Here is a 27311-nt window from a genome sequence, read left to right on the forward strand (position 1 = left end):
AAATCACCGCATGAGGAATAGTGCTCGAGCACTACCTTCAGTGCTCAAGCACTGTGTTTTGACCCTCCATCTTCAAGTAGCCATATCTCTCTCATTTTAACTTCGAATTGGGTCATTCTTATGTCTAAACTGACTGTGTCGAAACGAGCTTTCCAATGGTACCAATTCCACTATGAGATTACATTCCCACTGTGAGATATTAACGTTTTAGTGAGAGACTGTCGTCCAATGGCCTTCGGACTTCTTATGAGCTTACCAAAGGATTATATTAGATTTGTTTCATCTCATTTGACTTGTTGGGAGTAAAATTTCCTTCACTTTGCGTAAAATAACCATTTTACCCCTATTTACGCATTTTGTTCATTTTAACCTGAGCTTCCGCATTTGTTTTTGATTTGTGCCTCATGGCTTCTTAAGAAGTTATTTCATTGTCATATAGGTGGTATTTACCTCTAGTGACCTCTTCTTTTGTTCTCGCTTCTGCATTTCGGACTCGATATCGGGTCAAATTTCGAGTTACTCATTAACATTTCAGGTTATGAAAATTCAAGCAGTTACAATAAAAGAGCAAGTTGAACCTATTCAACCCCTCTAAGTTAATTATCCTTATTTATTCCATATCCATTCCACCTTACACAACTCACATAGTTGTGGTAAGCATAGTTCATTTTGTAAAGTTATTCTTGAAACAACACTTTTGAAAGCTCAATCCATGATATAAAACTTTAGGACCATCATTTAAAGTGAAACATATCATCTAATGGAACCTAGACGCTTACTTAGAATTTGGATTAAATAGATTTTTCTTATTAAGCAATGCCTTTATTGACGTATTCCTCTTTAATTTTTTTTATTAAGGGTTCATTTGGTTAGCTTGAAGTAGGTAGAAAGAAAAAGAAAAGAAAAATTTTTGAAATCTTTGGGAGTTTAGTTAGATGGAGTAAAATGTTTGGGAAAGTAGGATTCCTGCATTCGATGAATTTTGTCAAAATATTTCACCCCGTAAAACACAGAAAAGTTTTACTTTCTTGCCAAAACTGTGATTTTATTTTTAAGTTTCCTGTTTTCCCCTAGTTGAGTTGTTTCTCTATATTCGGCTTGCTTTTATTATTCTTTTCACATATTCACATAACATGTAAAGTTTTCATACTTTCAAATTGTTTCAACTAGATCATAATAACAAGTTCAAATATATGTGGTTGATTAAATAACTATTATTTATTGGTTACATTATAACGACTTAGCTTTGGACACTTCATCAATACCTTGGTTAGTTTCAATTTGTACAATATTTTGGAAATAACTCCCATTCATATGTGGTTGATTAAACAACTATTATTTATTGGATACATTATAACGACATACCTTTTCATGACATATTTAACATCTTGTTAGCTTCAATGTGTATAATATTTTAGAAATAAAGTAAGAATTTCCTTGTTCTTTGGCTTTAGTGGCAGAGGCTATTTCTTTTCGTCGTGCTGTATTTTGGGCTCATTCTCTTGGTTATCAAAATGTGTGTTTTGAATCTGATGCGAAATTAGTTATGAATGCTTTGGTCGAAGGTAGCTCTTGTCCAATTGAGCTTAATTCAGTTGTGTTTGATATCAATTAGGAATTGCAAGCTTTCTCTAGGACTTTGTTTTCTCATGTCCGGCGATTTGGTAATCGGGTAGCTCATGCCCTTGCTAAGGTTTCGTGTGATCTATTGGATTTTGATCGCGTGTTGGAGACTTTTCCTCCTCTGGTTGCTGCTTTGGCCTTGGGTGATATTGTGGGGTTTCTTGATTGATTCCTTTGTTGGGTTCTGGGTTTGTTGATTTCTTTGTTTAGTTGTATTGTTGTTGCCAGGAAAAAAAATAAAATAAAAATAAAGTAAGAATTGAATAGTGAAATGTTAAATAATATCACTTTTAATTTTTACCAATATCTCAATAGAACCATAAGTAAACAGAGATGGATAGGAATCATGATGGATGTCAATTAATATAATATCTATTTTTTATTATCTATATAGCTAAAAAAATAGATAAAGTTTTATACTCGAACCATGTGTGAGTTTTGCAAAGAAAAAATTACATAGATGTGATTAGGCCGGTAAATTATGTTACTTTTGCATGAACCACAGAATATGTTCTTTAGCTTGACAATTTTTACTTGTCATTTAGTGTTTCTACCAAAGCACTTAAATAATGATATATTTAATATTCTAACAATAACGTGAATATGTTATGATGAATAAACTACATTTTACATATGAATATAAATAATTATTATTAAAAAAATAATAATAATTTAGTAACTAAAATCCAATCCTCAATTTGTTCTAATTTAAATATGAAAATAAATAATAATGATTATTTTTAATAATCCATCATTTTACTATTTATTTGCTAAAAATTGATATAAATAATTGGATATAAAGAAAATTCTTCAAAGTTAAATTAGTTTTTAGTATTTGAAATCATGAGGGTGGTTTTGGTAAATAAATCATTTTCTTTTCCATTTCATGCCATCCAAACTAAGAAAATAATATTTTCTCACAACTTGATTTCTTGAAAAAATTTCCTCCTAACCAAATGAATGTGGGATACTTGATTTTCTTTTTTTTACTTCACTTTCTTTTCCCTCACTTTTACTTTTCATCATAAATTTTCAACTAACCAAACAGACCATACATAATGACATCTACGGCCTTTTTAACAATTCATCCACGCAAAAGATCACTTACGGACCAACTAGAGTTGATTTTATTCTGCTGGCTTGATCATGCAATCTGCAATTGTAACATTTATGACAAGATTGAACTTGGGGCTGTGTTTTTTATTTGTATAAATTTGCAAAAACACTGCTTTCAATTCTGTATCCGTTGCAGTGCTGTATGTATTCTGACTAGTACTCGCAGCTACGTTAAGGCACAGCAACTTATACTAGAATGAAACGGTTACATATTATCTGCTACATATTCTCTTCAGTAAGATTACTATGGTGATGTTGGTGGACTATATCCTCCCCATCCTGTGCCATAGGTACGTGGTAATTCATAATCGCTAAGAGCCCTTCGTCCTGCAACACAAAAACAATATATAAATGCTCAGAAATATATATAAAGATTTCATGGTCACCATTTGCAAGCATAAGGGTCATATAATCATGTACCTAGTCCCATCTCCCACCACAACCAAAAAAAAAAATGAGGAAAAATGATATGAAGGCATGAAAAGCTTATCATGGAGTCCAGAGAATATGCTTGCATATTGATAGCTAGCGCATCAAGATTTACACACCCACACACACACACATACCATACATTCATGCGTAGCACATACATATGCATATGTATATATATATATAGTGAAATGTTATCGCCTTTATACTAAGAATACAAAAACTTCAATGAAATACTGGGAAAACTAAAAATTAAAATAAAAATTAAAAAGATCGAAAAAAAAAAAAAAAAAAAAAAAAAAAGCTAACCAAGTTTGAGTTCTGGTGTTGTGTCATGAAGAATTGCAGAAGCAACATTAGACATCATAAGGAACAAGATTGCTAGAGAAATGGTGAACACAATTACATGGGAGGACTTCAATAATCCCATTCTGACTGGCAAATGAAGATAGGTGGTATCGCTCAAACAAGTAGAGTTGTAAGAAATTAAGTATAAGTGTGTGGTGTGTTTAAATGATATCTACTACTGCTTATAGGCAAAAATTAAACTTTTTAGCCTTATTGCATTGGAAAAAAGTACACCTATAATGGTTTGATTTAAAACCTTAAATTTGAACATCACTTCAATGAAAAAATGGAAGGAACGACCTCACTTATTTTCCTTCTAGATTCTATTAATTTACTCAGTCACAGGTAAATGCTAGTTTGGGATTTTTTATTATTTTATTTTATTTTTAAAATTTTGGGGGATTTTTTTTCCATCTGTTAATGACTTTGATGTTTACATAAATGGTTTTAAACGATGGCTTTGGAAATTTTCAAAGGTAGACGTTTCAAAGTTGTGGTCAACACACATAGTTAGCCAGTGCCAAATTTCAAATAAAAGTAAACGGTTCTTTATTACCTACTCTGGAAAATTCTAGCCAGCAAACTTTGTCGTTCATAGTACTTGGAACGAGTCTAAGGCTATTAAAAGTGCAACATCGACGATGAATTTTCTTTGAAAAATGATTCCCTCGATATTTGGGGGATGAGTTAGGCTGACTTTTTTTTATCAAATATATTTTTTTAGTTATTAATGCAAGAGATAAAAAAATAAAAAAATTTATTTTTTTATTTTTGACATATATTAACTAATTAAAAGTATTCAGTTAAGAAATTCTACCCAATTACTTAACTTCAAAATTATTTTTCTTTAAACAAATATTAATGTTTTTGTCTGCGTAATAGACTTCAAAAAAACTTCTCTTGTTGATGATAAGATAAATGTCCTCGTTTATTATAGTGTTATCAAAAGAGCCCTCTCATGATGTGCTTGTCTTTACCAACCACTAAGAAAAAATTTATTAAATAATTTATTTAATTTTTCACAAATCTTAAAAACGTCTCAATTCAATAATTAAATAAAAATAACACATACTCCTTGTCACGAGTGGTTTTAAACAATGGTTTTGTACAATTTCAAAGGTAGACATTTCAAGGTTGTGGTCAACACACATAGATAGCCACTTTAAAATTTCAAACAAAAGTAAATAGTTCTTTATTACCTGCTAAAATGTACTTGGAACGAGTCTAAGGCTATTAAAAGTGCAACATGGACAACGAATTTTCTCTGAAAAATGATTCCCTCGATATTTGGGCGGATGAGTTAGGCTGACTTCTTTTACCGAATATATTTTATTAGTTATCAATGCAAAAGAGAAGAAAATGAAAGATTTTACTTTCTGATGGTTCGGCCCGCAAAAAAGTGCTAGTTCTGTTATACAGATTGTATGAAATGGTGGATAGTAGAATAGAATAGTTGGGTTGCGGGAGTGCCAAGAACTGCTGTCGTTCCAAAGTAGATATCCGAATAATTATCCAGTTGGAGGTTTGTATGGATCAGGCAATTGTACGAATGTCTGGAATGACCACCTTCGAAGGGTCTTTTTTGCCTTTGAAAAATGACTTCGGGACTATTCTATGGCTTATGGAAATGAAGACGGTATTGAAAGTGCAAGGATAGAAAGTAAAGTAATTTAAAGTGCAGGATTAAAAATTGAAGATATGCAAATGCAGTACTCGATTGCAAGTAGTAAAAGGAGTGTTGGACTTAACTCAAGCGTTATGAGAATTCATTACTGGAATGAATGTTATACAAGATAGTAAAGTACTGGACTCAACTTAAAATGATGTACATTCATTGCTAGAATGGAAAATACATGTACTAGCAAAGTGCTAGGTTTAGACATAATGTAAACTCATTGTTGAAATGAGAGTTACATGATTTAGCAAAGATGCTTGTGTTGTGTGCGTTGAGCAAGTTGGGCTTTGAGCAGTGTGTGAGTCGTCTTATCCGTTACACCTTGGTGTTCTATTTATAGAATTCTTCATGCATGCAACAACTTGATGTGGCAACCTTGACAGCTTCCACTTGGCTAAGCTTCGGACTGCCAATTGCCCCGTAGTTGTAACCTCCTTCTTCTATCGTCTTCCTTATCTTTATTTCCTTCTAGGCATGATTTCAGACATGTTCTCCATGATTTTAAGTTTGTGTATAGTTCTGAAATTAACTCTTTACTTGTCTTATTTACAAACTGACATATGCCCCATGTCTTGCTTAGTCTTCTTTCTTTACCGTAGACTTCTTCCTTTATTTCAAACACGATTTTGTTAACTTCATCCTTGTCTTCCATGATCTCTGACAACTTCCTTTAGTTAGTGACAGTTACCTTTTGAAACACCACCACTTTCAATTGATGTATTTGCATTCAGCCTAGTATCCCACGTTCTCTATAATTTCTTCCTAATGGAGAATCCTTCTTTTTCTATAATTCCATATATATACATGCATTTATGTCTTGCAAACCCCCGTCTCCTTGATTTTATGTATCCTTCTTTGGCTGAACTTTCCATTTTGCTTCATGGTGCCGTGGTCCCTTTCCATAGTTTCACTCACTTTACATCGTGGGTTATATTCTTGGCACACCCCCTTGACTTTAGCGACCTCCTTCCATCATGGGTAATATTCCATCTAATAACTTTCCTTCTGAGCTTTAGAGTTTCATGGCGCCATGTACTCCTTTATTTTAGCAGTTCCTCAGTGTAGGTAATATTCCAGTGTGTGTGTATATATATATATACACTGGAATATTACCTACACTGAGGAAACTGCTAAAATAAAGGAGTACATGGTGCCATGAATATACACACACATATTCGAAAATACATTTTTGCCCTTTTGAACCAACAACCAACCTCCCCTCTTTTATCAGCCATGTTTGTTTGAATTAGCTAGTAATAACCGTTGAAGCATCCTAAAATTTAAGAGATAATCTAGCCCCACGTTCTCCTTCTTTTGACTGGTCAACCTTTGGTCTTGTACAAATGGAAAATATCTATTCACTTGGAATATGATTTGACCTAACAACAATCCTTTAAAGAATTGATAAAATGTGATAAGTTCCATAAAATTCGCCACGTGTCGAGAGACAATTGGGTCATGTGTTGAGAGACAATTGGGTAGATGAGCTTTGACTTGGATAATTGTATGAGGTTGCATTCATGGTAGTGATTCCATGCCACCTTTCTATCCTTTTAAACATTGCGTGTATTTATTTTAAAGTTGGTAAGTCCTAATGGGGCTGACCACTTTCCTTTTAATCAACAATTCCACGTGGTGGAATTTAACTAGACCAATCATTCTTTGTTTCCATATGAAATTAACCATGTAGTTTTAATACACTGAAGGAAATTATATCAAGGTTGCAATCCAGCGTGGCAAGTTCCATTAGAACTCACCACATACTCTTTTTTTTTATTGGTGGATAATGTAAAATCAACCTTCAATAACTCCACGCTATGCTCCATCTTTTAGACTTTAATTTAAAGCACTGATTCAATGTGGCAAGTTCATTGGGACTCGCCACTTGTCATTTTTCCATTGGGCCAAAAATAAAGGAGTAAATACTTATATTTTATATGTATTAACCAATTAAAAACATTCAGTTAAGAAATTCTACCCTACGCCTCAGCTTTAAAATTATTTTTCTTTAGACAAATATTAATGTCTTTGCCTGCATAGTAGACTTCAAAGAAACTTCTTTTGTTGATAGTAACTCAAATGTCTCGTTTATTGTAGTGTAATCAGGAGAGCCTCTCATGATGTACCCGCTTTTACTAACCACTGAATAGAAAATATTTATTAAATAAGTTATTTGACTTTTTATATATCTAAAAACTATCTCAATTTAATAATTAAATAAGAAGAGCTCATATTCAATAATTAAATAAGACTACCTCATACTTCTCGTCATAAGTGATTTTAAACAATGGCTTTGGAAAATTTCAAAGGTAGACAATTCAAAGTTGTGGTCAACACACATAGTTAACCAGTGCAAAATTTCAAACAAAAGTAAACAGTTCTTTATTACCTACTATGGAAAATACAAGACATCAAACTTTGTTGTTCGTAGTACTTGGAACGAGTAAGGCTATTAAAAGTGCGACAATGACAATGAATTTTGATTCCCTCGATATTTGGGCAGATGGGTTAGGCTGACTTCTTTTACTGAATATATTTTATTAGTTATAAATACAAAAGATAAAAAAATGGAAGATCTTATTTTTTTTATATTTAATATGTATTAACTAATTGAAAGTATTCAGTTAAAGAATTTTATTAAACTCCTCAATTTTAAAATTATTTTTCTTTAGATAAATATTAATGTCTTTGCTTGCATAGTAGACTTCAAAGAAACTTCTCTTGTTGATGGTAAGTTAAATGCCCTTATTAAAGTGTTATTAGGAGAGCCCTCTCATGGTGTGCTCACCTTTACTCATCACTGAATAAAAAAATTTATTAAATTATTTAACTTTTCACATATCTCAAAAGCGTCTCAATCTATTAATTAAATAAGAATAACTCATATTTCTTGTCATAAGAGGTCTCTTGTGATAGCATTACTTGAATAGAACAATATTTTTTTAGTTCATCCTCTCTCTCTATATATATATACACATATATATTTATATAATGTTTTACATATTCTATTATTCTTTTCTTAATTGAAACCATCATGCGTAACTGCAAAAAGTAGTAATCGACATATTATGTTCAAAGTCATATTTGAAAAATCCAAGAGTATACTAACGAAAATAGTCCGTTTAAATAATATTCTCTTTTGCCATCAATTTCAGTAAAATTACCTCCCAATTGCATTGCAAATGCCAATTTGTTCTAGTAATAAGTGATCACAAACATATTTGAAATAAGCAATTAATTAAATATAACAACGCATTTGAAATGTTCAAAGTGTATAAATCCATCCAGCGAAAATAGTCGGACTTAAATAATATTCTCTTTTGCCATCAATTTCACACACACACAATCAAACCTCTAGAGCACATCGCAATACAGGTGCACTAAATAGGATGCCGGTTTGTTCTCGTAATAAGCAATCAATCAAATGTCGATAACAACATATTTGAAATGTTCAAAGTCATCAACGAACTAATGGTCTAGCAGTATCAGTTTCTTACTTTTTAAAAGAATGTCATAAGTTAAATCTAAAAAAGAGACAATTGTGTATACCAACTAAAAAAACAAAGAAATGTTCAGAGTCATACTTGAAAATTCCAAGGGTATGATAAACCTAGCCAGCAGAAATTGTCGGACTTAAAAGTCATTTTCAAGTATGACTTTGAACATAGTAAGTGGGAAATAGTCAGACTTAAATAATCCTCTGCCGTCAATTTCAGTAGGATCAATATGCATTAGGGTCGTCATATTTCCTCTAAGTCAAATGCAAAAGCGACTTCTGCACTCTCCTCAACCTTTCAAATTAATAAAAAATAAAATAAAATTCAAGTCTTTAATTGTAAAATATGACCATATGCTTTGCATATCAGGAAAAATGGAAAGGTTTAGGTGTATGAAAGTTGATCAATTGACCTGAGAGACTTCTGCAGAAAGCAAAATGCAGGTGCTCTTGTTATATATAGAGGACCCTCTAGATATATATGTTCTTTTGCTTGACAATTTTTACTTGTCATTTAGTGTTTCTCCCAAAAGGACTTAAATAAACAAAAACATAAATATGTTATCATAAATGAACTACATTCTACATATGAATATAAATTATTATTATTATAAAATAAAATAAAAATAAAAATAATCTAGTAACTAAAATCCAATTCTCAATTTGTTCTAATTTAAATATGAAAATAAATAATAATTATTATATTTAATAATTCATCATTTTACTATTTATTTGCTAAAAATTAGTATAAATAATTAGGTATAAAGTATTTAAAATCAGAAGGGTAGTTTTGTTAAGTAAATCATTTTCTTTTCCATTTCATGCCATCCAAACTAAGAAAATAATATTTTCTCACAACTTAATTTCTTGAAAAAATTTCCTCCTAACCAAATGAATGCAAGATACTTGATTTTCTTTCTTTCACTTTCACTTTTGATAATAAATTTTGGACTAACCAAATAGACCATACATAATGACATCTATTGCTTGTTTGACGAATTCATCCATGTAAAAGATCACTTACAGACCAACTAGATTTGATTTTAAGCTGCAATTGTAACATTTATGACAAGATTGAACTTGGGGCTGTGTTTTTTATTTGTATAAATTTGCAAAAACACTGCTTTCAATTCTGTATCCGTTGCAGTGCTGTATGTATTCTGACTAGTACTCGCAGCTACGTTAAGGCACAGCAACTTATACTAGAATGAAACGGTTACATATTATCTGCTACATATTCTCTTCAGTAAGATTACTATGGTGATGTTGGTGGACTATATCCTCCCCATCCTGTGCCATAGGTAGGTGGTAATTCATAATCGCTAAGAGCCCTTCGTCCTGCAACACAAAAACAATATATAAATACTCATACATATGTATATATATATATTTAATGAAAGATTTCATGGTCACCATTTGCAAGCATAAGGGTCATATAATCATGTACCTACCACAACCAAAAAAAAAAAAAAGAAAAAAAGGAAAAATGATATGAAGGCATGGAAAGCTGATCATGGAGTCCAGAGAATATGTTTGCATATTGATAGCAAGCACATCAAGATTTTACACACCCACACACACACATACCATACATGAATGCATCACACATACATATGCATATATATATACATATAGTGAAATGTTATCGCCTTTATACTAAGAATACAAAAACTTTTATGAAATACAGGGTAAAAAAAAAAAAAAAGGATCGAAAAAAATAAAAGCTAACCAAGTTTCAGTTCTGGTGTTGCGTCATGAAGAATTGCAGAAGCAACATTAGACATCATAAGGAACAAGATTGCTAGAGAAATGGTGAACACAATTACATGGGAGGCCTTCAATAATCCCATTCTGACTGGCAAATGAAGATAGGTATAGCTCAAACAAGTAGAGTTATAAGAAATTAAGGACAAGTTTGTGGGGTGTTCAAATGATATCTATTACTACTTATAGGCATAAATTAAAAATTTTAGCCTTACTGCATTGGAAAAAACTGTCAATGAAAAAATGGAAGGAACGACCTCACTTCTTTTCCTTCTAGATTCTATTAATTTACACAGAGGTAAATGCTAGTTTGTGTTTATTTTATTATTTTATTTTATTTTTAAAATTTTGGGGGAAATTTTTTTCCATCTGTTAATGACTTTGATGTTTACATCAGTGGTTTTAAACAATGGCTTTGGAAAATTTCAAAGGTAGACATTTCAAAGTAGTGGTCAACACACATAGTTAGCCAGTGCAAAATTTCAAACAAAAGTAAACAGTTCTTTATTACCTACTCTGGAAAATTCTAGCCAGCAAACTTTGTTGTTCATAGTACTTGGAACGAGTCTAAGGCTATTAAAAGTGCAACATCGACAATGAATTTTCTCTGAAAAATGATTCCCTCGATATTTAGGCGGGTGAGTTAGGCTGACTTTTTTTACCCAATATATTTTATTAGTTATTAATGCAAGAGAAAAGAAAATGAAAGATTTTACTTTTTCATATTTGACATGTATTAACCAATTAAAAGCATTCGGTCAAGAAATTCTACCCAACTCTTCAACTTTAAAATTATTTTTCTTTAGACAAATATTAATGTCTTTGCCTGCATTGTAAACTTCAAAGAAATTTCTCTTGTTGATGATAGGTTAAATGTCCTCATTTATTATAATATTATCAGGAGAGCCCTTTCATGGTGTGCTCACCTGTATTAACAACCTATGAAGCACGAACACCGACACGGGATACGAGTACGATACGACACAGACACGGCGATACGGAAAATTTTTAAAAAAAATAGGACACGAACACGACAAAGATACGGTAATAAAATAATAATATATATATATTTTTATTATATATAAAATTTTAATTTCTCTTAATTTTTAATTTACATTAATAGACATGATCCATTTAAATTATGTCCAATCCAAATTCTATTAAAATTCAAACAATAAATATGTAATATATCTTTATATCCAATGCTAGAATTTGTATCAATACTAAAATAGTTTTAACTTTGTAACCAAACACATTGACTAATATTCTCTCTCCTCTAGCCAGACGCATCTACTCCGTCTCTGAACTTCCATCTACCCTCTCCTCTGCATATTCTCTAAAAATAGACAAACAAATTTTCACTCAAACAATGAAATTCTTTCATTCTGTCTTCGATTGATCCACACCAACCAAAGCATAATCATCAAATTCTTCATCATCTCTTTGTTGATTTCCCCTCTCTTCCAGTTTCTCTCTCATCCACTCCATTTTTTTATTTAGAGTTGCTTTTGGTTTGTTATCTTCGATCAGTCCACACAAAACACACACACATATCTCTTCATCCTCTCTTCCTTTCAAACAACAATCTGAACTGCGATGTCCTCTGGTGTACCAGTCATGTCCTCCGGCGTGTCCCGGCCATATCTTATGGCGTGTCTTATTTGAAAAAATGAATAAAAAAATAAAACACCAGTAGAAGGGTGTCGGGCACGTGTCTGAGGCTGGGACACGCGTGTCCGTGTCGAACACGTGTCCGACACTGGTATATCACCCCTACCAAGTGTATTCGTGCTTCATAACTAACCACTGAATAGAAAAAAAATTATTAAATAATTTATTTGACTTTTCACGTATCTCAAAAACGTCACAATCTAATAATTAAATAAGAATAACTCATACATTTTATCATAAGTGGTTTTAGACAATGACTTTGGAAAATTTCAAAGGTAGACATTTCAAAGTTGTGGTCAACACGCATAGTTAGCCAGTGCAAAATTTCAAACAAAAGTAAACAATTCTTTATTACATACTGGGGAAAATTCTAGCCAGCAAACTTTGTTGTTCATTCTACTTGGAACGAATCTAATGCTATTAAAAGTGCAACATCGACAATGAATTTTCTCTGAAAAATGATTCCCTCAATATTTGGGCGGAAAATGATTCCCTCGTATTTGGGCGGATGAGTTCGGCTAACTTTTTTTACCGAATACATTTTATTAGTTATTAATACAAAGAGATAAGAAAATGAAAAAATTTACTTTCTTATATTTGATATGTATTAAACAATTAAAAGCATTCGGTTAAGATATCCTACCCAAGTCTTCAGCTTAAAATTATTCTTCTTTAGACAAATATTAATGTCTCGCCAACATAGTAGACTTCAAAGAAACTTCTCTTGTTGATGGTAGGTTAAATATCCTTGTTTATTATACCCGTGTAATGCTATCAGGAGAGCCCTCTCATGGTGGGCTCGCCTTTGCTAACAGCTTAATAGAAAAGATTTGTTAAATAATTTATTTGACTTTTCACACATCTCAAAAGCGTCTCAATCGAGTAATTCAGTAATTAAATAATTCAGTAATTAAATAAGGATAGCTCATACTTCTTGTCATAAGAGGTCTCTCCTGATAGCATTACACGGGTAGAACTCACCTAGAAATATTTTTTTGGTTCATCCTCTCTCTATATATATATACATATATATTTATATAATGTTTTACATATTCTATTAATCTTTTCTTAATTGAGACCATCGTGCATAACTGCAAAAAGTAGTGTAATCAACTTATGTGACAAATATAAATAGTAGCCCAAAAAAATAGAAATGCAGTAATGGTGTATTAATCAATAATTAAACAGTATGTCAATATTTGCGAAAAATTACTAAATAAATTAAAAATGCATTATTGACTTAATAAAGTTACAATAACAAATTTAAATAAGAAGAGGGAAAAAAAATTAACCAATAGAAAAGAAAAGTTACACTACATACATCATGCATAACTGCAAAAAGAAGAATTTTAAGAAGTGGAAAAACAAAATAAAAAAATAAGAAGAATAAAGAAAATAAAATAAAAATGAGATAACTTTGAGAGGAAAAAAATTAAGATTTGAATGAAGGAGCGGATTGTAAATTAATTAAAAGATAAATTTTAAGGAGACTGTAAAATTTTAAACCCCACCCCCAAATCACCCCTCTCAAGCATATCGCGAAATACAGGTGCATGGGATAGGATCCCGTTTCGTTGTAGTAGTAAGTAATCAATCAAATATTGACAACAACATGTTTGAAAGACTCAAACGTATCACGGGATACAGGTGCACCGCAGAGGATGCCAATTTGTTCTAGTAATAATTGATCAATTAAATGTTGATAACAACATATTTGAAATTATCCAAGTCATAATTTAAAATGTTAAAAAGTCATATTAAAAGTCATATGCATATATTGTTTTTGGTTCATCCTCTCTCTGTATATATATACATATATATTTATATAATGTTTTACATATTCTATTAATCTTTTCTTAATTGAAACCATCGTGCATAACTGCAAAAAGTAGTAATCAACTTACGTGACAAATATAAATAGTAACCCAAAAAATAGAAATGCAGTAATGTTGCATTAATCAAGAATTAAACAGTATGTCAATATTTGCGAAAAATTACTAAATAAATTTAAAATACATTATTGAGTTAATAAAGTTACAATAACAAATTTAAATAAGAAGAGGGGAAAAAAAATTAAGCAATAGAAAAGAAAAGTTACACTACATACATCATGCATAACTGCAAAAAGAAGAATTTTAAGAAGTGGAAAAATAAAATAAAAAAATAAGAAGAAGAAAGAAAATAAAATAAAAATGAGATAACTTTGAGAGAAAAAAAAATTAAGATTTGATTGAAGGAGCGGATTGTAAATTAATTAAGAGATAAATTTTAAGGAGACATTATGTAAAATTTCAAACCCCACCCCAAAATCACCCTTCCCAAGCGTATCGCGAAATACAGGTGCATGGGATAGGATCCCAATTCGTTGTAGTAATAAGTGATCAATCAAATATTGACAATAACATGTTTGAAATGTTCGGACCCAAACGCACCGCGGGATACAGGTGCACCGCATAGGATGCCAATTTGTTGTAGTAATAATTGATCAATTAAATGTTGATAACAACATATTTGAAATGATCCAAGTCTAAACACCCCACCCACCCCCCCCCCCCCCCCCCCCCGGCGGCGCCCAAGTTGACCTTCCCAAGTGCATTACCTCCCAAAATTTTGAAATGTTAAAGAATAATATTCTTCTTTGCCATCACTTCTTTGCCATCAATTTCAGTTAAATTACAAGTGTATCGCGGGATATTGGTGTACTAGATAGGATGTCAATTTGTTCTAGTAAAAATTGATCAATCAAATGTTGATAACAACATATTATGTTCAAAGTCATATTTGAAAAATCCAAGAGTATACTAGCAAAAATAGTTGGCTTAAATAATATTCTCCTTTGCCTGTCAATTTCAGTGTAATTACCCCCATTCAACCCTCCCAGTTGCATTGTGAATGCCGATATGTTCTAGGAATAAGTGATCAATCAAATGTTGGTAACAAACATATTTGAAATAAGCAATTAATCAAATGTAATTGCATTTGATTAATTGCTGTGACTAAGGAGCAGTGATCTAGCGGTATTAATCTCTTACCTCCTAAAGGGAAGTTAGGAGTTCAAGTTTTAAAAGAGACAAATGTGTGTAAGTACCAATTAAGAAAAAAAAACTAATAATAATAATAATAATCAAATGTTGATAACAACGTATTTGAAATGTTCAAAGTGTGTAAACCTAGCCAGCGAAAATAGTCAGACTTAAATAATATTCTCCTTTGCCATCAATTTTGACACACACACACACAATCAACCCTTCAGGGCACATGGCAATACAGGTGCACTAAATAGGATGCCGGTTTGTTCTAGTAATAAGCAATCCATCAAATGTCGATAACAACATATTTGAAATGTTCAAAGTCATACTTGAAAATTCCAAGTCTATAAACCTAACCAGCAGAAATAGTCGGACTTAAAAGTCAATTTTGAAGTATGACTTTGAACATAGTAAGTGGGAGATAGCCAGACTTAAATAATATTCTCCTCTGCCGTCAATTTCAGTAGGATCAATATGCATTAGGGTCGTCATATTTCCTAGTCAAATGCAAAAGCGACTTCTGCACTCTCCACAACCTTTCAAATTAATAAATAAATAAATAAAATTCAAGTCTTTAATTGTAAAATATGACCATATGCTTTGCATATCAGGAAAAATGGAAAGGTTTAGGTGTATGAAAGTTGATCAATTGACCTGAGAGACTTCTGCAGAAAGCAAAATGCAGGTGCTCTTATCATATATATAGGATCCTCTAGATATATAATAAAATGACAAGGGAGCTTGAAACATATAATAACATCATCAAGGTTTCCTAATTTCTATAACATCATATTTCAAAGTTATTTATTCTATGCACTTGGGTAAAATCTGTTTGAAAAATACAGATAGTCCCTTTTTTATGCAGTAGCCCATTATCCATATTCTAAAAATGCAGCATTTCTCTGTTTCAATGCTCCTTTGTATCCAATTTCACATCATCCTATATTGCAGCATGAACATGGTGGGTGCTCTTGACGCCAACACAGATCACAAAACACTTTTACAGTTCAAATCATCGGTGTCTGATCCTGGAAATGCTCTCTCTGGATGGAAATCCAGTTTATCTCACTGTACTTGGTTCGGTGTCTCTTGCGCTGACGGTGATAACAGAGTCCGCTCTCTCCAGCTTGCAGGACTTGGGCTATCTGGTTCCATACCACCTCAACTCTCCAACCTCTCCTCTCTTGAAATACTAGACCTTTTCAACAATTCTTTTTATGGCCAAATTCCAAGGGAATTTTCCAGGCTAACCCTCCTTCAGCACATTGTTTTAGCGACAAACTCCATTAATGGCACAATCCCTGCTGGTCTCTCTCAATGTCATAACCTCAAAGTGATCAGGTTAGAGTTCAATCAACTCACTGGAAACCTTCCATTAGAACTTGGTCATCTGCCAAGACTAGAATTTCTCGACATTGCAGTGAACAATCTCACTGGTTTAGTCCCTCCTTCATTTGGAAATCTCTCTTCCCTTACTTTTCTAGCACTAGCAAGAAACCATTTCTCTGGCAATATTCCAAGTGAGATTGTTCTCCTCCAAAACCTTCGAGCTCTTCAGCTCTCCGAGAACCAATTCACGGGTAACATCCCTCATTCCATCTTCAACATGTCTTCTTTGGTCTCTTTATTCTTAACGGACAATGGACTTTCTGGAGAACTACCAATTGACATGGGGACCAAACTTGAGGAAGTGTTCTTGGGTAATAACAAACTGGAAGGACTAATTCCCAGTTTTTTATCCAGTGCCTCACAAATTCGTAACCTGGACTTGAATTCAAACAATTTGCAAGGAACAGTTCCATTACTTGGCGCCATGGAAGATCTTGTCATACTACATCTAGGCAAGAATAATCTCTCTTCTAACACTTGGTTGAATTTACAGGTAATGAACTCTCTTGCAAACTGCACCAAATTGGAGATTCTCATGCTGAATTCCAACAGACTAACCGGTGATCTTCCAAGTTCAGTTGCAAATCTATCAACCCATCTCAAAGAGTTCTGCATGGATGAAAATTTTCTAACCGGGGGCTTTCCACAAGGATTTGATAGATTTCAGAATCTCACAGCCTTGGCTTTGTATCAAAACTCATTCACTGGTGAAATACCGGGCTGCATAGGAAAACTTCAACAACTAAGGAGATTTATGGTACAAAGGAATATGTTTTCTGGACAAATTCCTGATATATTTGGCAATCTTACAAAATTATATATACTCACATTGGGATATAACCAGTTCTCTGGTAGAATTCCGGGGAGTATAGGAAAATGCCAGCATTTAAAGACATTGGGTCTACCCCGGAATAAGCTTGATGGAAGCATACCATTGGGGATTTTTGGGCTTTCCAGTTTAACTAATTTGCATTTGGCACAAAATGCGCTGAGCGGTTCCTTACCCCGTGAAGTTGGACGATTGAAACAGCTTGGAGTCATGGATGCTTCCGGTAATATATTGTCAGGAAACATTCCAGCAACAATTGGTGCTTGCTTAAGTCTGCAAAACCTCAGCTTAGCAAGAAACAGACTTGTTGGCGTAATACCAGAGTCAGTGGGTAAATTAGCAGCACTGGAGAGATTGGATCTCTCTTCTAATACTCTCTCTGGCCAAATTCCCAAAGTTCTAGAAAATCTTCGAGTTTTGAAGAGCCTAAATTTATCATTCAATAACTTGGAAGGACAAGTTCCAGCAAAAGGTGTCTTCATGAACCTTAGCTGGAGTTCTCTCCAAGGAAATGAAATGCTCTGTGGCAGTGACCAAGTACTAGAAAGGCTTAGAGTCTCCAAATGTACTACGGAAAAAAAGTCGAACAAGCATTTGTTACTTGAGATAATGATCCCACTAGCCATTTCCATATTACCTGTGTGTGCAGTATCATATTTCATATGGGCTTGGATCTTCAATAAGAAGAAAAGGAACAGAGGAAGTTTTTCATCTCCTGCTCTCAAGGGATCTCTGCAAATGATTTCTTACTCTGAAATCTGCCTTGCCACAAATGGTTTTGCTACAGAAAACTTGATAGGAAAAGGAGGCTTTGGATCCGTCTATAAGGGAATATTCGACACAGGAGAACATGGAATCCACACCATCATGGCAATAAAGGTTCTCAACATGCAGGTTAGCTTACTGCAGAATGTGAAGTTTTGAGGAATATTCGCCACCGAAACCTTGTAAAGGTTTTTACTTCGTGCTCTAGCATTGATCATAGAGGAGCTGAATTCAAGGCATTTATTATGGAATTCATGACTAATGGCAACTTGGATCAATGGTTATATCCAGAACACACTATGTCCGGTTCCACTCTGACTTTAACTCAGAGATTGAATATTGTCATAGATTTAGCTTCTGCCATGGATTACCTACACCATGACTGCAATCCACCTATTGTTCACTGTGATTTGAAACCTGGAAATGTACTATTAGATGACAACATGGGGGCTCATGTGGGAGATTTTGGATTGGCAAGATTTCTATGTCAAAGTCCATCTCAGGATGAGAGCAGCACAATAGGACTAAAAGGCTCAATTGGTTACATTCCTCCAGGTATTAAAAACAAGTAGTGCTTCAAATCATCAGAACTTCTCTTATTTTTGGGTAAATTGATAATTTTTCTGAAATGGGTATGTTATATTAATATGATCTTGTGTTTTGTTATAGAATATGGTTTAGGTGGCAGAGCTTCAACTGAAGGTGATGTCTACAGTTTTGGAGTTTTGTTGCTTGAGATATTCACAGCAAAGAAACCCAGTGATGAGATGTTTCAGGAAGGCTTGAACATGGGCAAATATGCATCTGCTGTTCAGGGGAATCATGTTCTGGGAATTGTTGATCCAAGGCTTTTAAATGACGAATTTTCCGAGCAAAGCCAGTGGACAAGTTCTTCTCCTGCCATTGACAGTAGCAGCAGCAGCACCGACGCAATCACTATATGGCATAGTAGAAGTGAAGAGTGCCTAATAGGTGTGATAAGAATTGGTTTCTCGTGTGCCGCTTATTCAGCAAAAGATCGTTTAACCATGAGAGAATCCTTGATGAAGTTGCAAGACATTAGAACATCTCTGCTCGAATGCTAAGATGTAGAAACTGAAAGACTGTGCATACAGCATATGAATATATATATATATATATATATATATATATATATATATATATATATATTTCTTCTCTTTTAGCAATAAAGCTTTGAGTTACTAAAGTTTCAATTTAAGTGAGTCAATTCTCTTTGGTAAAGATTGCTAACTGTGAATAAGTTAGGTAGCTAATATATACTTGATATTCTGTACTTCTTTACGTTTCAGAGGTCACCACAACAGTGGTACAAAGGGTATGACAAAGAAAATGAAATTCAAACAAGCAATCGAATTTTACAATCATACAATAACAGCAACATAAACCTTAAAAAAACTTTTGATTTGAAAGGAAAATCATATTGCATTTGTGAGCGCTGTATGAATGATTTTTCTTTATAATAGGTTTCCTATAAGTCACACTAGACCAGGGTTGCAAATGAACAGCTCAAAATCAGCTTGTTTAGGGCTCAGCTTTTATCTGTTTATTTAGTAAAGGGGTCTAACTCGGAGTCATTAGCTCGGGAGCCACTTAAAGAGGCAAACAAGTCAAGCTCAATCTTGTCAAGTAGAAATACAGCTAGACTTAAAACACTATTTCTGGAGAACTAAACACCACTCTTATTTGATTTTGACCATGCAAATGTTGAACAATCAGATACTCTAGTCAATTTGATTGCAGCCCTATACCAGAGGCATATTAAGTATTTCTTTCTTTTTAGCAGTAAAACCTCAAGTTCTTAAAGTTGCAAACTGAATTGATATTTATTCTCCCCAGTGAAGATTGCTAACTATGAATATGTAGGGAGGTCTATACTCTATACTTTGTAACGTGAGTGAAAGTTAAAATACAAATTTGTCTTCGTGTGAGATTTGACCAAACCTCGGGGGTGGTGTTGTAAAAAACCTTTAAAAGAATATACTCTTTGGTTGTGCATTTTTACTAAATGATATCCCAGTCTCTCCTTTGGTTGTTTGAAACATTTTTGGCGGTAATGGGGAATAAGGCACTGCAAACAAGTTTCTTGACTGTTGTAACCTAGTTACATGAGCTCGAATATGTTATGCGCTGTTGTTGTGTGTCGATCGCTGAGAGTCAAATTTATTAGATCTCCAAACTGAAGGGCACGTCACAACTAAATATTTATATTTTCAACATTTTCTAGAGTGAACTATTGTTTTTAAGTACCATATATCGTCCAACAAAGGCACTTCAATCATTTTAAAGTAAAAATGTAATTAGAGAAACATAGATATTACATGCATGCCACGAGACATTTGTATTATACTTAATTTATACCCAATATCCATTCTTCTAGATGGGTAGCTGAAAATGGCAAAATAATACCAGAAGGTGGAGGAGGCCCCTGGGCCCTCGCACAAGGTTTATATTAGCTTTGATAATAAGAACAAAAAAATTTGTCCACGCGTGACATAAAAACAACTTAAAGAAAAAAATAATAATAAAAAATAAAATAAAAATAAAAGGACATGAAAACAACAATATGGTATAACTTTATCTGGATCATCAAAAGGAAAAATTTGCATGCAATATCCATTCTGTAGGTTTTTATGGTAAGTATCCTGCCCGTATTCTATGGCAAATATACATGCATAAACGTGAACAAGAAAGTATATAAGCCATTAGATAACAGAATATTTAGTACTTATCCAATGTGGTATAACCTATTGTATTTTAGTTGATTAATGTGACCATATTATTTAGCACATACCCAAAAAAGCACGGTTATTGTCCAGAAGCTGAATCCTTAGTATTGCTGCATAGTGATTTAAGCCTCCCTTACAGCTGCATGGATGCATCAATAGCAAAATCAAGCAGAGCTTATTGTCCAGCTTTCACAAGGGAATCTATAACGACTAAATGGGCTATGGTAATGTCATACAAACAGAAATTTTCCATCTACTTTAAACTAGCTTCTATAACAGTATTTATTTATTTTTAGACCATACATATACACTTGTTGCCTGTCTCACAATTTGAACAATAATACATGGCATATGTAAAAGTTATAGGACACAATAAAACTTTACATAACAATAACTTCATCATCTTGCCGTACATGAATACTGGAGGGATACTAACAAAAGAAAAAGGATAAAAGTTACATTGTGACAATAAAATAGTGATCATCGATTACTAAGAAAACATGGCGCACCTGAAAGGAACAGCATCACAGATTACAGCTTTGTTTCTGGATGCCACTTTATGCTGCATCCAACACTTTTGGCAAATGGAGAAATGACTTGAACTTGTAATCAACACCATTATTAAGAAAAAGAATAGAAGGAACAATGAAAGAATAAAAATAAATAAACAAGGGTACCTGGGTTTTTGAACTGATGATGCAGGCTGGGCACTCAGAACACGGTCTATTGCTAGGCTTAAGTCCCTGAATATGTGTTGTAGAAGATAATTAAGAACTCATGCTTAAGGGATAGAAATTGAACGAAGTTTTACGTTATATTTATTCACAAAGCTAGGTATTGCAAAAGCTAACCTTCCTGTGACAGGCACATTATTACTTGGTCGTGAATCATCAAACTGACCATGATACACCAGCTCAAAAGGCCTTCGACCATCCTGTTATAAGATGATGATGTTTAATGCCTTGCAGAAAATGTCAAATATATTGACCTTGTCATTTCAATGACGGATTGATATGTTCAATAATTGTATCAAAGTGATCAGTTCACGATTTAGATTTTCACGAATTAAGATTGAGAACTCCAAGAAAAACTGAGATAAAGATGCCAAGTTGGAAAAATAGAAGCCAATAACTGCAGATCGTCATTACCTTTTTGAATAGGAAAAACTCTGGTGTGCAAACAGCTCCGAAGTCTCTTGCAACATCTTGAGACTGTAGATTAACATTTCAAGCCATGTAAAAAGATCTATTAAAACTTTACCCGCAGAAGAATTTGTTAATCTGTCTATTTTTCTTATGGTAAGCACTAGTTATCAACTTTGGAGGAGGAATATTTTTGTATTTACCAACAATATAGCATAACAACATAGTCAGTGTGTGAATTTATGTATTTATGTTGGATTATTATGAAGCATGGACACAGACAAAGGATATGGACACAACAAAATGCATACACCAGAATACCACAAATTTTTAAAAGATAGGATACAGGTACAGTGAGAACATGACAATGTACATATGCATGCATATCCTGACAAACCCTGAGATTTATGGAATCACCATTGTTTTCAAGTGTTGAAAAAAATTTGTGCCCAACCTCCATTGAGTTTTCATGAAATTAGTTATTAGTCCAGTTAAAGAAGTAATTCTTAAATCCCCAAAATGCCTTTATGTATAGCAAGATAACAAAACTGATATATTATTCATATGAAATGACCATTTAAATAATAATATTTTGGTGCCTGTTCCTGGAGGTGTAGGTGTTTGGAAAGACATTCAAAAGGGATGGAATGAGTTTTCTAAACATATCAGATTCAAAGTTCATGATGGTAGGGAGATTCGGTTTTGGAAGGATGTGTGGTGTGGAGACCACAAGCATGCATATTCTTTCCCTAGACTGTTTAGGATTGCGGTGAATAGGCATGCCTTGGTGGCTGACTGCCATCGTCTTGATAGCAGGAGACCGGTTTGGGATGTGCTGTTTCAGCGATCTTTTCAGGATTGAGAGATGGATGATGTGTTTGGTTTTTTAGAGTTGTATAACAAGGTGATCTGGAGAGGAGGTAGGGATTCTCTTGTTTGGGTTTCATCTGCTAGGGGAATGTTTAGTGTGAGATATTTTTTCGGATGCCTGGTAGACTTGGATGGGGTGGTATTCCCGTGGAAGGCTGTGTGGCGCACTAAGGCGCCATTGAAAGTGGTCTTTTTTGCTTGGACGGTTGTGTGGGGTAAAATTTTGACGTTGGATAATTTGAGAAGGAGAAAGCTTATCATGGTGAATGTGTTGCATGTGTAAGTGCAATGGCGAGTCGGTTGATCATCTTCTATTTGCATTGTCCAGTGGCAGTTGATTGTTGGAACCTTTTGCTAGGTTTATTTGGAGTTTGTTGGGTCATGCCTAGATCTACGAGAGGCCTGATGGACACATGGAGAGGGGGTTGGGTGGGAGCACAGGCTCGAGGGTTCTGGAGGATGGCGCCTTTATGTCTTTGGTGGTGTTTGTGGAGGGAGTGAAATAGAAAATCCTTTGAAGGACAGGAATCTTCCATTACTGTTCTGAAATCTTCTGTTATTAGCTCTCTTTGTTTTGGGGGTTCGGGTAGACTCTGTTCCTCTGCTGAGGAGTCTATTGAGTTTTTGGCTTCCTTGGGGCCTTAGGGTACTGGGTACCCAGGTTTTTGTGATTTGTCAGGGATGCGTTCCCCATTTGAACGCATTTTTTAATGAATTATTTATTTATCAAAAAAAAAAAAAAATGGCTAGATTTCCCTAATCATTTTAACACTTTGATTACAAATAATAAATAATTTAACATAATTAATATTTTATATTTAAAATACTAGATACATTAACTGAAAATTGAATATAAAATTTATCAAATTATATATTTATATACATAATAAAATTTATTCTATTAATATATAATTGGATATTTTAAATGTATGTGTGTTTCCAAATTAAAAATATAGTTTAAGTATCAAATAAAAAATTGGAATCAAATATATATTTCTATATGTTGAAAGAGAGAGAGAGAGAGAGAGAGAGAGAATATATGAAAACTTATATGTTATTGAGTAAGTAATACAATAATACAATGGTATTTATATATGAGAAGCTACAGGAGTAGGTGAGTGGAGAACAAGAAAACCCTATTCATGGTAATTCTATATATGGTAATAAGGGGTAGGTGACAACTCATACAGTACTAACTGTACACGTGTGACAACTCATACAATACTGCACAACACTCCCCCTCAAGCTGGAGAGTAAATGTCAATAACTGCCCGCTTGCTACATATGGAATCAATAGAGTTCTTGAGTAGCGCCTTAGTGAAGATATCTGCCAACTGTCTACCAGAAGGAACGAAAGGTGTAACAATCTCATTCGAGTCAACTTTAGATCGAATGAAATGGCAATCTACTTCAATGTGTTCAGTCATCTCATGGTAGACTGGATTGCTAGCAATATGAATAGCTGCTTGATTGTCACAATAAAGAGGAATTGGGTACTGGACTGAAATCCCAAGTTATTGTAAAAGAGTTTTCAACTAGGTAAGTTCACAGGCAGTGTGTGCCATGGCACGATACTCTGCTTCAGCACTGGAACGAGCCACAACTGACTGTTTCTTACTCCTCCAAGTTAAGGTGCAATAACCCGTGGTGGATCGTTGGTCAGAAGGAGAACCGGCTAATCTGCATCTATATATCCGAAGATATCCAGAAGATTGATAAAGCAGACCACATCCCGGAGCACCCTTGAGATACTTCAAGATGCGTTCCACTGCATCCATATGAGGTACTTGAGGACTGGTCATGAACTGGCTCACAACACTGACTACTGATGGTCACAAATTGTTACCACTTAAAATTACCACTTATAACAATAGCACATATATCAATGTACAATAATGCTATAGTAAGGGATTGTCGAACCACAAGGATCGCTTATTTATGGCAACCAAAATTGTAAAATTACTTTTTAGTTTGATAAAAGAGATGATAGTTTGACTGATTTGTCACAATGAATTGAAATTGCATAGAAAACAGTAAATAAAATGGATTAAACTTATAGAGAGAAAGCTACGGAATTGACTTCACCAAAACCTCATAAACATGCTAACTTGCACTCAACTTGGGGAGAAACAAGTATGTATATAAAATGATGTGTAGAAGTATAAAACAACCATAACAACTTCCAGAAAATCATACATTTCAGGACTAAGCATAACCCATCTTTGGTTGGCATGGTTCATCCACCTAAGCTAGGTTGTGGTATGAACCATCTTCCCTAGGCATGGCCTATCAAGGTCTTTCAATTGTATGTTGCAGCACATAAAATTCAATTATCTATCATAAATTATCTTCAGTTGATATGTACCATCTACCTAACTAAATTAATCTAAAGGTGTAGCATGATCCATCTTCCTTAAGTATAATCTATATAAATTCTCAACTACATGCCAATAGAACCATTTCATAAATTCACTCCCATTGTTACTATAGGAAATCAAGTACATAATTGTGCCAATATGATTTCTAAGACAAGATAAACATATCAACATAACTATATATCCAAATGAAAATCACATACATTAATTCAATGTAAAAACACATCAATTCAATGTAAACAACTTCCAATTTATGAAATCAATATATACAAGATGAATCCCCAAACTGAAATAGCAATTACAACATATTTACTTGATCTAGGTTACATCAACTCCCTAGGAAGGAGTTAGTTCCTCATAGACATGGTAGCAACTTCAAGGATTGAAGAAGAGAAAGATTTCCCTTGCTGCCCCATTGTTGCAAAACTCAGCATAAAACCCTAAGGAAAATCCTCTCTCTCTATATCCCCTTTTAGAATCCAAAATTAATTAATTCCAAACAAGCCTTTACCCCCTCTTAATCCCTAAATGAGTTTCCAAACAACCCAACTCTTCAAAATTCAAATCCCCTTTAGAAAGGAACAAACTTTTGACTTATTCAAAATGGGGGCACGATGCATGGTGTCTGGACGCGAAGCATGGCGTCCGGACGCGAAGCATGGCGTCTGGACACGAGGTGTGGCTGCATGGCTTCTTTCTTCTCTTCTGCAGTGCTGAATGTATCCATAGAATATTTGGGCCATCTCTTCTTGAAAACCACTTGATATTGAGGCCAGATATGACTTGTTCTTCAAAAACCCTTAAAACCTTATTTTATTTCTTTTTAGCAAATAAACCTGAAAAAAACATAAAAACACAAAAATGAAGATAATCTATATACAAAGATCAAATAATGGGCTTAACTAATGCAATTAAGGGCGCTTAAATATGCAATATCCGGCACTTATCAACTGCATAGGAGATGCCTGGACGAGTGATTGTGAACTAAATAAGTTTACCTACAAGTCTTCAATACATCTCTGGATCATCGAGTGGGTCACCATCATCCACCTTAAGTTTTACATTAGTCTCCATGGGTGCAGCTACAGGTTTCGAACCAAGATATCCAGTATCCTGTAGTAGATCAGGAGTGTACTTCCGCTGAGAAAGACTAATGCCTTGTTTCGACCGAGCCACCTCAATTCCAAGAAAATACCGAAGTTTGCCCAAATCCTTAGTAAGGAAGCTAAAACTTAAGTGATGGATTAGAACTTGTATCCCATCTTTGTTACTGCCGATGATAACAATATCATCTACATATACCACAAGAATCATAATACTATGTTTCGTTTTCTTAAAAAGGAGAGAGTGGTCAGCTTGGCTTCTAGTCATACGATGAGCTACTACTGCTTTACTGAACTTATCAAACCATACACGAGGGGACTGTTTGAGGCCATAGATAAACTTCTTGAGACGTCACACACACTCCCCTTTATACTCAAGCCTAGGTGGTTCAGTCATATAGACTGTCTCATTGAGGTCACCGTGCAAAAAGGCATTTTTAACATCAAGTTGATGAAGTGGCCAGTTTAGATTAGCTGCAAGAGAGATTATCACACGAACAGAATTCAGTTTGGCCATAGGAGAGAACGTCTCAGTATAATGAAGGCCATAAGTTTGAGTGTAGCCTTTAGCAACAAGTCAAGCTTTGAGACGGTCAACAGTACCATCAGGCTTCTGTTTAACAATAAAAACCCAACGACAACCAACAACCTGAGTATTAGCAGGCTTAAGAACAAGGTCCCAAGTGTGATTCAATTTTAAAGCGTTTATTTCTTCTTCCATAGCTTTCCTCCACCCTGGATGAGAAAGCGCCTCCATGTAGAACTTAGGAAGAGCAATAGAGGATAGGGTGATTGGTACAAGACCGTTTACCTTTCCGAACAGCAATAGATTGATCAAGATCAGAGGGATGGAAGAATCTCCAGGCGTTGAAGCGACTGGTGGAAGTGGCAAGGCTGGGTTTACTACTTTAGTCGTTGGAACATGATTAACTACTCTTTT

General features: G+C 34.0%; 1 protein-coding gene and 1 long non-coding RNA gene across 14 annotated transcripts in view; both read right to left on the reverse strand.

Annotated features, from left to right (window-relative positions):
• Positions 1 to 2799: 2799 nt before the first annotated feature.
• On the reverse strand, positions 2800 to 3921 carry LOC132273224 (uncharacterized). The gene is made up of 2 exons (XR_009470053.1): positions 3478 to 3921; positions 2800 to 3066 (listed from the first exon to the last, which is right to left on the reverse strand). It is a non-coding gene; the product is annotated as an uncharacterized LOC132273224 (long non-coding RNA).
• A 5837-nt stretch (positions 3922 to 9758) lies between these two features.
• Positions 9759 to 27311, reverse strand: part of LOC132273580 (uncharacterized) — a 45845-nt gene continuing 28292 nt past the window's right edge. For 3 of the 13 annotated variants that reach the window (XM_059774554.1, XM_059774551.1, XM_059774549.1), the window contains 6 exons: positions 22030 to 22092; positions 21733 to 21815; positions 21559 to 21624; positions 21391 to 21483; positions 20947 to 21020; positions 9759 to 10025 (listed from right to left, as the gene is read on the reverse strand). In XM_059774554.1, the coding sequence (XP_059630537.1) occupies positions 9943 to 10025; positions 20947 to 21020; positions 21391 to 21483; positions 21559 to 21624; positions 21733 to 21815; positions 22030 to 22092 (462 nt within the window). In that variant the 3' untranslated portion in view covers positions 9759 to 9942. Of the gene's footprint in view, positions 10026 to 20719; positions 21021 to 21106; positions 21484 to 21558; positions 21625 to 21732; positions 21816 to 22029; positions 22093 to 27311 lie in introns of those variants that run through there. The other 10 variants (XM_059774560.1, XM_059774555.1, XR_009470163.1 and 7 more) reach the window with 9 other exon arrangements.

This window comes from Cornus florida, unplaced genomic scaffold (assembly GCF_030987335.1).
Source record: "Cornus florida cultivar Cherokee Brave unplaced genomic scaffold, ASM3098733v1 CherokeeBrave_3.0.0_Hap2_Chr09, whole genome shotgun sequence".
In the NCBI taxonomy this organism is placed as follows: Eukaryota; Viridiplantae; Streptophyta; class Magnoliopsida; order Cornales; family Cornaceae; genus Cornus; species Cornus florida.